This window comes from Rhincodon typus, chromosome 3, assembly GCF_021869965.1.
Source record: "Rhincodon typus isolate 14 chromosome 3, sRhiTyp1.1, whole genome shotgun sequence".
NCBI lineage: Eukaryota > Metazoa > Chordata > Chondrichthyes > Orectolobiformes > Rhincodontidae > Rhincodon > Rhincodon typus.
Genome location: NC_063334.1, coordinates 98,530,156 through 98,543,285, shown reverse-complemented (window position 1 = coordinate 98,543,285; position 13,130 = coordinate 98,530,156). Strand labels below are relative to the sequence as shown.

At 38.8% G+C, this 13,130-nt stretch overlaps 1 protein-coding gene across 1 annotated transcript in view; it reads right to left on the bottom strand.

Moving 5' to 3' along the window:
• Nucleotides 1-13,130, bottom strand: part of iqgap2 (IQ motif containing GTPase activating protein 2) — a 333,913-nt gene that overhangs the window by 72,707 nt on the left and 248,076 nt on the right. The window contains exons 25-29 of the mRNA XM_048593829.1: nt 12,000-12,163; nt 10,264-10,488; nt 7,869-8,009; nt 4,533-4,617; nt 1,549-1,781 (exon numbers count right to left, since the gene is read on the bottom strand). Coding sequence (XP_048449786.1) covers nt 1,549-1,781; nt 4,533-4,617; nt 7,869-8,009; nt 10,264-10,488; nt 12,000-12,163 — 848 coding nt within the window. The remainder of the gene's footprint in view (nt 1-1,548; nt 1,782-4,532; nt 4,618-7,868; nt 8,010-10,263; nt 10,489-11,999; nt 12,164-13,130) is intronic.

The window sequence follows — 13,130 nt, the reverse complement described above, 5'->3', positions numbered from 1 at the left end:
CTCTGAAACAACTGGGACATTTGTGTTCACTTGACATGGGGGTGCTTTCAGAAAGGTGCATTACTACATTAGAAACAGACTTTTTCTCCCACAATACTGCAAACCTTTGGAATAATTCAGGGTTTTCAAAGATATTTGAGCTAACAATTTTGCTTCAAACACACAAACAAAATGTTTGCTTTAATTTTTTAGTCAACTCCCTGGAAAGTTCCAAACATAATTCTCGTGTGTCTTGAAATGCTAACTATTTCTCTCTTCACAGGGCAGCCAGTCCTGACTATTTATAGTACTTTGTTTTATTCCCCATTATCTTACTCATGTCTTATTCCCTTGTCAACCACACAACTGGTGTTTATTAGTCTGTCTCCAGCACCCACTCAATTGCAAATTTTCTAATGACTGAAGAGTCAACATGATTGTGATGTGAACGTGACTTTTAACACAGCAGCCCAGCAGGATTTTTTTGCCTTTGAGTTCCCTTAACGATTTCAAAGGAAAAGACAATGAGTCATTCTGCACCACGTAGTTTGGACAACCCCTGGAGCTTACAGAACCAGCAGTAGGGAAGACATTTACAAATAACTTCAGTATTTGAATCAGGTTGGGGTTTGCAAAACACAGCCACGAATTCTGATGTAGCTGCTGTTCAACAACTCTTTGCTCCAAAGTAAATGCAAGGACGGGATCAACTCCATGTCATATCCTCTGTCCCCGTCTTTCACCTAAGTAATCTGAGCAGCACTTGAAATAAAATTAAATATAAAAGGTGGGGAGATACTGGAGAATTTGAATAAGAAAAACTGTTGACACCGCTAATTCCAATTTGAGTGCAGTTGATTTTACATGAACAGTGATGCTGAAGTGACATTTAAATGTAAGAAAACAGTGGAAAAGTGGAGTTTGAGTTTTGAATTGCCAATGTAACAGAGGCAGAAGACTTAATTTGAACAGCCTCGAAATTAATTTATTCAAACCTTTAGATTCTTGTCTTAGAAACCTGGCCATTCTTTCTTCTACAGTGCCATTCCATCTTTGCTGTCTTTTTTTGTTGTAGCAATAACATATATTTGCATATCAGCAGTGAAAGCAAGGTGACAAGAGCATGCTTCCAATAAATAAATACTGCATTCTTTTTCTGATGAAGGGTCTAGGCCCGAAACGTCAGCCTTTCTGCTCCTATGATGCTGCTTGGCCTGCTGTGTTCATCCAGCCCTGCACCTTGTTGTCTCGGATTCTCCAGCATCTGCAGTTCCTACTATCACTGCATTTTTATGTTCATTTTTGAAATTTTCTGAATGAACATACTTACCAACAAAACACAAACTCTGTCTAATCAATGCAATAATTGTGCTTGAATTACAAGTCACACCCATTTTACACCAGCGCTGCTGAATATAGTTAATTCTTCCTAAACTGGTAATGGTTTTGAAACACACATGAGATATATTTTATAAAAACAATTTTTAAAACAATTCTTTCCTATTTTGTAAAAGCAGATAACTTTAAGTGTCAAGATTTTCACCTCAGATTCCATATATTGCAACTTACCTAAATTTCTGGTAAGTCTGTGATAAGTAGGCATTCATTGATGATAACTGTGCATTTTCTCCTTCGAATAGCTTATTTGAAGCAGCGTGCTGTAGCACTTTTGCCACTGAGCCCAAGTTCCGCCGTTGATCAGGATGGAGCTGACCCCCAGCTGTCATATCAATGATATCAAAGCCATCAGGAGCAACAATGGCTGGGTTCATGTAGCGATAGTAAAGAAGGTTGCCTACAATCTGCAAACATGAATTGGTAATATTAAAATCACTGGGACAAAACTTTCCTTGAGATAACTACAAAATAAGCAATAAAGGGATAGACACTTATCTGGAACTAATGTCACTCATTTTCTATCCCTCGACCTGCCTTGCTAATGTCCCATACAAGAATTACAATCATTATAACTCGTGATGTTCCACACCATGCTAGAAATTCCTAGCTACGCATCCGATTTTGTAACTCAAATATACTAATTCACTTTCAGAATCCCATTTCGCCATGAGAAGTATGGTTTTGCAGCATTTCTGCATTTTAGGTCAGTCATGTAAATAGGCCTGAACAGGTACCTGGTTAGAACATTATTCCACAACATTAACACAATTGAAACACATTCACTGATGTAGAACCAAAGCTACAATGGTTTGTTAAACAGCAAGGATTAGTTACATAGAAGTATTTCAGGGACATTACTGTTCAGATACTACACTTGCATATATACCTTTTAAAAAAAAAACTGCAGCATTTTAAACTATAAATATGGGTTTTGAACTCATTTCTCAAATTTTCTTGGAAAATTTAGAACGTTCCCTCTCCAGATTTTTGGGTAAACTCTAGGGAACTGAAGTGTTAAACTTTCAAGACTGGATTTGTAATTTCCATTTTCAAAGTACAGTTCTTATATGGTACTGTGCAAGAAATCAGTTTAAAGTTTTTGAGCAGATTTGTAACTCATTTTGTGGATGAGGTGTAGACATGCTCGCTGAGCCGGTGCGTTTGGTTGCAGAAATTTCATCACCCTGCTCAGTAACATCGTCAGTGCGCCTCCAGTGAAGCGTTGGTGTTATTTATATGCCTCAGTTTGCTAAGGTGGTTGGCATTACTTCCAGTTCTGTTCTTCAGTGGTTTGTACATCAGGTCCGGTTCAATGTGTTTGTTGATGGAGTTCCGGTTGGAATGCCAGGCCTCCAGGAATTCCCTGGTGTCTCTCTGTTTTGGCTTGTGCTGTTATGGATGTGTTGTCCCAGTTGAATTTGTATCTTTCTTTGTCCGTGTGTATTGACACCAGTGAGAATTGGTCGTGTCTCTTGGTGGCTAGTTGGTGTTTGTGTATCCTTATTGTCAGTTTTCTTCCAGTTTGGCCTATGTAATGTTTCTCATCATCCTTGAATGGTATTTTGTACTTTATCTTAGTTTTATTGGTTGTGGGTATGGGATCCTTTAAGATAGTCAGTAGCTGTTGTAGGGTGGTTGTTGTTTTGCAGTCTACCCTGATAGCTAGGGGTCTACGTAGTCTTGTAGTCATCTCTGATATGCCTCTGATGTATGGTAGGGTGACTAATGTACCTAGCCACGTTGTGTCTTCTTATTGTGGTCTGTCGCGGAGGTAATCGCAGAGTGTGCTTCTAAAAACTCTGTTTCAGTACTCCTGCTATGCTTTGTGCAATTCTGGGTTGCTGCAGTGTCTTGTAGCCCATTTGAATAATGTCCTGATGCAGCTCTGTTTATGGCTGTTGATGTGGTTGCTAGTGTAAGTAAGTATCTGGTCCTTGTGTGTGATTGCAGCAAATATTATGACTTCCACAGAAATTCTCACGAGAAGGATTAAATCCATGAAGAGTGTCAGAGATGAGTTTTTACTCATTCTTGTAAAAGGCAAGCTTATATTTACGGCTAAAATGACTTTAGGTGACTAATTTTCCAAAAGATCATATCAGTAAAGATAAAGATTTTAGTTCAAATATCTTAGGATTTAAGAACTAATCTAGTTGGAAGAAACCTAAACAAGTTAGAAAATAGGAAGGATGGGTTTGACGCGCTGACTGTCATTCACCATTGGTTGCACAGACAGTATAGACACTCCTTGAGATGAACTAAACTTTGTTGTCTATTAAACAAAATGAATACAATAGCAATCATCAGGATGGTAAACCATTAAATCCCACAGTGCACCAGTTAAAATAGTGAAGAAAGCAGCACAGAGAACACAAATATATGAGAAGAGATCAAACTTGGAGTGTTAACAAATAAAATGATTTTCAACTGTACAAGCAACTAACATCCTAAAGTTGCTCTGCATTGTGCAATTTGTTATGACAGTATAGAATTAGATATGTTGCATAGTAGTCCAGAACTCTATATCCTGTTCTTATTCAGAATTGCAAAAAAAATTTACAAAAGTAACACCAGACCTAAGGGGTTAAAGCCATTGGGAAAGACTACACAAGTTGGGACTTTCCTTTTCCTCTCTAACAGGTCATCCTCCAACTACTGAGCTCATTAAAATTATGAAAAGATTTGACAGAATAGGAGCTATCTTGTCAACATGAGCGAGAATATTAATCTAATGGTTATAAATGTAGGAAAGACAGATGCCACTAAATTCTTTGTTGTGAATTCTATGTAACAAACACAACTGAAAGGAATTTTAAAACGTTTTAATCAGGAAATATTTAATTTTATAAGATATTTTACTCAGTAAAATATCCTAACTTTCATTTCCATTTTCAATAGGATTCGTACTGTCATTAATTCACAACTGCTCAGTAACTTAACTCTTTCCTAGACAACTATTATTTGTACTCAACTACATTAGAAGCAAACTCAATTATACAATAAATCTTCAAAACATTTCTTTAAAGGCTGTCAAAATGACAGTTTTCACAAAAAAAAACACGATTGGAACACAATTTCTTTTTTTCTAAAAAACATGGTACTTTTGACAGAGCCAGCTGAAGTAAAAATCAACATATAGAGTGTTATTGAGTTACCTTTAGCAGTTCATCTTCAGTGGAATCAGGAAACTTTTCATGCAACGAATTCTTCAGAACTTTGGCTATATACCTCATTCCATAACTACAGACAGACAAATAAATTTTAGAAATGTGAAATATTAACACTAGCAAAACAGATTTTCAAATAAAAAGTGTTATGATTAAATAATTTTTTTTTAAAAAAGCATTCTTGACATACTATTTATGAGCCACTCTACTGGGTTGATTAAAAAAAACTCTCCTGCCCTCTGCAGGAAAGTAAAATACTTTTGCTCAACAAAGGTTAGACTCACAAGCAAATGAATTATTATGGATTAAAGTTTAATAAAACACGACTAACACAAGATAGAATCAATGACTGGACACTTTCCTGTGTGATTCAGCATGATGCTATAATGCTTTGATCACATGTAGATTGTCCAATTGGGAAAATACATCTCATTTAAAACCAAATTTAATTTTAACGTTCAGCTATTACCAGTAAAAGGTAAAGTTGTCATCGTCCCAGATGACCATAGGGCTGCTCCCTCATTAGAGAGGGAGATGACCAGTGGAGAGTTTAACTCGAGGATCACCATGACTCAGGTGAGGCGTGGGGTAGAGAAGATGGAACCTTTACAGCCAGTAGAGGAATGGAATCCAAGTATTGTAAATAAGGATAATCAAATTTTATTGAAGGAGGACTCCAGGATACAGCCCATCATCATTAAAAAGAGAGAAAATCGTACTGTGCATCTCTCCGCTAACCTAATACCATTGTCCAGCTCTCTGCTCACTGCACTGTTCACTCTGCTTTCTGTTCTAAAATTCAATTCCAGAGTCCTGAATGGAACAATCTGGTTGTATTCATAATTTCATGAAGGGATAGGTTCTTTTTAAGTTCACATCTTCAGTGTCTTTCCATGTTTTATTTTTATTTGCTATTCCTATTTTCTTTCATCTATAATGCATTGGCCCTCAAATCAAAATTAAATTCTGCTCAGACATATCATCCTGACATATTTAAATTCTCTTTGCTGTTGACCAAGTCCTTTACTTTTACAGAATCAGAAAAGTTCAACATTGCATTCCCTCTACACAAGTACATAACCTCTTTGTATACAGTGGATAAAATAATCCAGAACTGACCTTGTACTGCATACTGTTTTCAGCCCTTCTCTAATCTGAGCAACATCTATTTACTCTAACACATTGGGTATTTTTGCTCAGTCAATTTTTTATCCGTGCACAAAAACAGAAGTTGCTGGAAAAGCTCAGCAGGTCTGGTGACCCTTCCTCAGAACCGGGACACCGGACCCAAAACGTTAACTCTGATTTTTTTCACAGATGCTGCCAGACCTACTGAGCTTTTCCAGCAACTTCTGTTTTTGCTCCTGATTTACAGCGTCTGCAGTTCTTCCAGTTTTAATTTTTTATCCATATCACTGTAGTTCAAAAGTGCCGAAACTTTTCTTAATTGCCTATCAATTAAAGTGCCCATCAAATCTAATCTGAAAATTTTGTAGATTTTGTACAGTTACTTATGCAGTTGGTCACTTTAAATTGTTAGCTTGGCTAAAAATGATCAGCCTCAAATTAATCCTGGTTTCTCATTGATCAAATTTTGCATTTCTAAATACTTGCATAAATATTTGATGATAGCCTCCGAATGCTGACTTTATCACTGTACGTTTATCATTACGGCTTTAAGACGGTTATAAAAATATCACTCCATACCTAACCATCTGTTCCTGTTGACATTAATAGAAAATGATGGATACATAAGCCAGAATCTAATATTGTAATTTTAGTTTAAAATTAAGTCTGCATTTATTCATAATCACAATATTTCAGAAAGTAATTTTGATAATTTATTTTTCTATGGTTAATTGTAACATGGGTGAGAATGAGGAAGAAAGGAGACAATACCAGCAGAGCCGCAGGACCAGCACATAACTCAAATTGCTCTTTAACACTTGTTGCTTTTGCTGCTAAGGCCAAGTCAGTCTTTTGTTTTGTGGGGTAGGGGAAAACAATCTGTACAAAGTACATTCAACTAACTTGCACATAGCTGTCTAACACAAACAAAATTCAGCAGAAAATGAAATATAGCTCTCCAGCTTTCATTTTAATTCAGAAATCAGGACCTATAGTTTGATATAATGTTAACAAATTTACTTTCTGACTGATATCAAGTGATTAGGAGCAAGGACTTTATAACTGATCACTGAATTCAGAATCAAAAGTTAGAGAGTCAGGCAAGCAGCTATTAACTCAAATCACAACTTTATACACAGAACGAAGAAGAAATTGGTTTAAGTCCAATTTTGGGTGCAGAATTGCTGCCATGCTTGGAGTACATGCCTAAACATGTGAACAAATAGGTCATTTTGTGACTAATTTAAATAAAAAGTAGGTGCGTATCATTCACTGGCAACTTGTCTAATGAGGAGTTATCAACATTGTGCATTACTGACGTTACTTATAGGTACCACTTAAAGGGAGGTACAGTTCTGCTGCTAAAAATTAAACGTGAATATCCATTGATAATGGTGCACAGAGGAAATATTGCAAGAGTACCTTGTCCTAATTCATGTCCCATAGGCTTATTGTAATAAGGCTGACATTTATTTAAGTTGACTTTTGGGGCAAGCTCGCAAAAACATAAGATGTTGTCAGCTGCATATCCAGTGGTATAACACATTGAAAGTTTGAGATCCTGGTTTAAGGACCAAGAAATGAGTGAACCATAATTACTACTTCAATATCTTCAAACAGATTTTTTATTTTGATCATCTTGGAAATGTTTGCTGCAGCTGATTCAGTTTGTAAAGAAATGCTAATTCCACTATAGGAATCAAGATAGTGTCAGTGTAAACCATTCAAAGAAAGTAACTAATATCATGAAAGTGTAAATACTGATGAAAATAACTTCAAGGCATTTTCCTTTTGCACGAGTTTGGCAATGAAACAAGTCTGAAGTTTGCATTGTATTTTAAACAAAACCAGTGTACAGTGATTAGAAATCCTGTCAAAATTTGGGTAAATTTAATGATAGCTGCAGCATAAAAAAGCCAAGTCAGCACTTAAGGACACAAACATAATTGCAGTTTATAAACGTAAACTACAAAAATAAATTCTTGAATGAAACGTTATGATTTTTGACATATTTAAAATAAATTCCAGTTGCACCTATTTCTGGTATTTGTTTTTATGTAACAGCCCGATTCTGAACTCATCTGCAATATATAGAGAGTGGGTATAATTGGAAAGCTTGTTCACAGATCTCTCAATGGGCTAAAGATTTCCACGTGGGTGCTGTCATTTGACGATTGCATGATAAATGCTACTTACGGAATGGTGTCCAAGGATGTGCTAATTGACATGAGAACCTTATCGGTGACAGCTTGCAGGTTGCGCATTGAGGTTTCGAGTTTGGTCTTCACTTCTTCATGTGACAAGGCCTGCTCTGCTGTGACATCATATGGCAGTTTGCTGCAAACGCAAAACAACAAAACATTACCTTGGGTGTGCAGTTCATCGCTTTGAGCAGGAACACCAGTAAATGAATCATTGAAAAAGAGAAAAACTGAATGCATGGAATCCTCAACGATTTGAGTGACGTTATCCACCCAGTACAAATTGAGGTACAGGAGGATAGAGATTAGGGTTATATGGAATATAGATTTCTGAAACATGTGGGACAAGGTTATAATCCTGATTTACAGGCAGGAATGGAGGAATGCAAATGTAGAATTTCCTGACGTCAGCCAGCATGATGACTCATGGCTATTTTCTTGGATGTCTAGCCAGGCTGGGAACAATTATTTTCCCACAAGTGCTACATCAATTATAATATATCCTCAGCAGCCACCAACCCACCCCATCACCCACTGGTTTAATCAAGTCAGGAGCGCTGCAGATGTCTGCAGGCAGTCTTCTGGCATCAGGGGTGGGTGGGGGAAGAGGGCCAATGCTCCAGGAACACTTTGACATCCACTTACCTCTACCATTCTCACCTGGCTATAGTTGAGGCTGCAGCCAACCTATTGAGGGACAGGCCCTCCACAGGGTGAGGGGGCTAGCAGCTGTACCTATTTGTAATTCCAAATGAAGTGTACAATGAATGTAAGAGGTGTCCCAAAATGGAATCATTTTTGCTAGCAGTCTTCATAGGTTTCGTAGAAACCCTATAGCATGGAAGCAGGCCATTTGGTCCATCAAGTCTATACCAATCCTCTGAACAGCATCCCACCCAGACCCAGACCCAGTACACTAGCCCTGCATTTCCCCATGGTCAATCCACCTAACCTACACATTCCTGGACACCATGGACAATTTAGCATGGCCAATCCACATAACGTGCATGTCCTCGGACTGTGAGAGGAAAACAAAGCACAAGGAAGAAACTCACGCAGACACGGGGAGAATATGCAAACTCCCCACAGACAGTCACCCGAGGGTGGAATCGAACCCGGTTCCCTGGTCCTGTGAGGCAGCAGTGCTAACCACTGAGCCACCGTGCTGCCCTTCACTGCATTGGCAGGCTGCACCTCATGTCATGCTGGAGGACCTGCTACTGACACCTCCAGCTTTGAAAGGCCATTCGCCATCCTCAAGCAGACAGTGGTTGCATCCTTCTGGCCACTGGCTGCTCATTCACCCATAAAACTGCCATCGAGTTACTGCTCCTGATGCAGTGGGATTTGATCTCGACATCAGGATAAAATAGACAGAAAATTCTGCCTGTGGTTTTCCAATCTAAAATCCTATTCTAAAGAGGGCACATAACACTGCAGCACGACGTCCTAATCAATTCTTAAAGATGGCTTACTTTAGGAATTCACTTAAAGACCAGGTAAAATACACAAATTAAAGTAAACAATTTTGTGACAATCTGGATAACGTTTTTCAAAGCCTCCATCACATCACCGTAATGATTTAATAAAAAAAAGCTATATATAGTGTATCAGAGTCTCAGAATCACAAAATTGTTATGGCACAGGCCATTCAGCCCATCATGCCTGCAACTGCTCTTCAAATAAGCATCATTACCTCATGCCAACCTCCTGGTGTTGCTCCATACCAACATACACCACTTCTACCCAAATAATTATCCAATGCTCTTTTGAATGCCTCAGTTGAACCTGCCTCCAGCAGAGTTCCAGGCAGTGCCTTCCAAGCTTTAACTACTTCTGTGTGATAAAAGTTTTGCTCACGTAACCCTTGCTTCTTTTGCATATTGCCTTAAATCCAGTATTCTTGTTCCTTTTACGAGGGAGTTGCTTAACGTTTACAGCATTTATGTAAGTTATCCTGTCCATTTGCATTTGCTATTTTGCATTCAACAGTTGTCCTGGAACGTGCTTTTCATGATCCAACTCATTCAGGGAATGGTAGCTTGGAGCTTTTACTGAAAAAAAAGTTTAGAAACACCTACCAGGAATCTGTTGTGGGCTGACATCAGAAAACTAACAGGTAATCCAAAATCCAGAAAGACCCAAAAGGAAACACAGCTTGGACACAAGCGTGCCAGAGTTTGGACGCTGTGCCTGTACCCATCTCGAAGGATTACTGTCTGAACAAAGATTATTTGATGAGCTAACACAGATGGACTACATGACTATATACGGGATAGACTATATGACCTCTTTCGGTGCTGTAAAATTCTTCTATTACAACATAATATGACAAAAAAGTAAGCTTGTACACACATACTGATTATTAATTTGTCAGTTACGTTACCAACCTGGCCTCACCAGTTTGCATCTCCATTTGATTTACCCAGGCCTTGTATACCTCCACGGGGTTTGTATTTATAGCGAGTGTTTTATCCTCCATTATTTCTTTCACTACAGGAGAAAGCAGTTGCCTCAGAGCATTCTGTCCACGCGCACCACGGTTGAAGGTAACTACCATTTTAATGACCGTGGGGTTTCCAGTGGCAATATCTTGAACCTGATCCACCTTAGACCTGTATTTAGTAAATGTAAGATAAAACATGTGCAGAATTAAGGAGCTCTAATTCACCTCTTCTCCAAAGAAAAGCTACGTGGTACATTCTTAGAACACGGTTAAAGCACTTGCTTCTGAATTTGTGTTTTTAAGCAATATGTAATTATATTCCACAATATTTGGTGACATTTCATTAATCATCTAACATTTGCAATTTTAATCTTTAATGTTAAGTGATGACAAGCTATTGCAGTTTGCTTCTGGCTAAGTATTAACTGTGGTGATTAAGAATTCATTTTGCAGTATGGCATACTTTATTCCATATATTTGAATTTTTGCGTGTCAGCAATACATAGGTATTCTCTCTGCCTTGATATCAAAAGGTACATATTCTGATTCTCATCTGTATTGCTAAAAAAATTAGTTTATGACCAATGCACATTTTACCAGCTGTTTAGTGTGTTATGCTTTGCACTGTAATTACAAGGAACATGAGAACACTCGTACTGTATAAAGTTCTTCATTTTATATACAAGATGACTTCAATTGAATACACAAGTTTTTTATATGTTCCATTAATCAAAGCTACACTGCTAGTGTCTGCAGTCACTTTTGTTTTTTTATTTCCAGCTGCTGGTTTCAGGGTGTTTGGAAGTAGACATGTTTCCAGAGCCTCTCCCTCACATGCGAGGACATTCAATTCTGTCATTATGAATGTAGTGCACTCGGCTCACTGTTTCTTTGCAAGGGCAATTTTATAAGGAGAAAAGGTTCACAGCCAAACTGTGTTTGTCCCCACACACAAAAACAGAACCTTCTGAAGAAGGGTCACTGGACTCGAAACTTTACCTCTGCTTTCTCTCCACAGATGCTGCCAGACCTGCTGAGCCCATTCAGCAGGCTTCCAGCATCTGTAGTTCTTTTGTTTTTTTTTGTCCATTTTGTTTTTTTAAACTAGTTCACGGACCGTGGCAATGCATCGCTGGCTCGGCCAGCATTTATTGCCCATTCCTAATTGCCCCAGAGAAGGTGTGGTGAGCTGTCATTATGAACTGATCTATGATCATATGGGCTAAGTCCACCCATAGTGCTGTCAGAAAAGGAGTTCCAGAATGCAATATAAAACTTTAAATCAATTTATCTGCTCAGATACATCAGGGCCTAAATGCACCGTACGATTGGGAAAGTAAAGGATCCTGTTCATTTCTGCTCTGTGCAAAGTTAGCTAACTTCTGCTGGGGTATTAGCGAGAGATTTATAAAATGTGCTCATTGTTTTCTAAACTAGGGAAGAGATCGGTAGAGAGAACCAAAACCGAGAGAGAGGGGGTGGAGGAGAACAAAAGCAAGGCTTCTTGAACGTTCTCCACTAACCAGATGGCTGAAAATTCTTCTGCCATACATTGCATGGCAACAGGCAGACACAGACACAGCAAAAAAAGTTGCTAAAATCTGTGAGAGCACACTTAAAAACAAAATACAGATGGTAGGTTGGGGGATGGGGGATGAAGAGATCCCTTAGCCAACCTACTTGATTTCTTCCTCCAAAGCAGTTTTAAAGAGTTTTAGCAGCAGATATTCTTCTCGCTGGTTTGATGCATAGTTGTACAAGGAGAAGATGACAGTATCCATGAATTTAGTTGACTTGTTTTGAGGCATCTGGAAGATCAGTTTGGCCAAATAGGTTGGATTTGTCTGGGATGCAAAACAGAAAGATTAACTCATCAGGTTAGCTTACGAGCAACATACATTTTAGAATAATACCATTACTCTTAAAAATATAATTCAACATTTTCTTATGAATCTTCCTCTTGGTCATGCTCTTAACCTCAGGCTGCGTAGGACAATACTGCTGCTGTTCCCACCCTGAGCCAGACATCGAAGGTTGCTCAAGTAGTACTGGTGCCATTCCCCACTTGGTCTCATGTAGAATTGCCAATGCACAAACAACATGACACCTAAAGACTAAGATTTGACGTGAATTTGAGGTTTTTTCCACTTTAACTCATTTCTCACTTCTGGACAATACTCTTACAGGTATTCTCACTTGTAACATCCACAGGCACATTGTGTCCAAGTCAGCTGATAGATCTTTACCTATTTGGAGGCATCAGTTAAAATATCACAGTCCAAACACAACAGTAGCTGAGAGCTGTATTTAAACCAGAGACCTTTGAATGGAGACTTTTTTTAATATATAGAATCCCTACAGTGTGGAAACAGGCCCTTCGGCCCAACACGTCCACACCGGCCTTCAGAGCATCCTACCCAGACCCGTTCCCCTATGACCCACCTAATTTACCCATCCCTGAACACTATGGGCAATTTTAGCATGGCCAATCTACCTAGCCTGTACATCTTTGGACTGTAGGAGGAAACCGGAGCACCCGGAAGAAACCCACGCAGACATGGGGAAAACGTGCAAACTCCACACAGACAGTCGCCCAAAGATGGAATCGAACCTGCGTCCCTGGCGCTGTGAGGCAACAGTGCTAACCACTGAGCCACTGTGCCACCCCATGTTGATGCCGCAGAAGTTCTGAGAATGTGTATAACTTGAACAAGGTGGCTAAACTCATTATGCAAATTTATAAGACAAGGTGCAGGGCTGGATGAACACAGCAGGCCAAGCAGCATCATAGGAGCAGAGAGGCTGACGTTT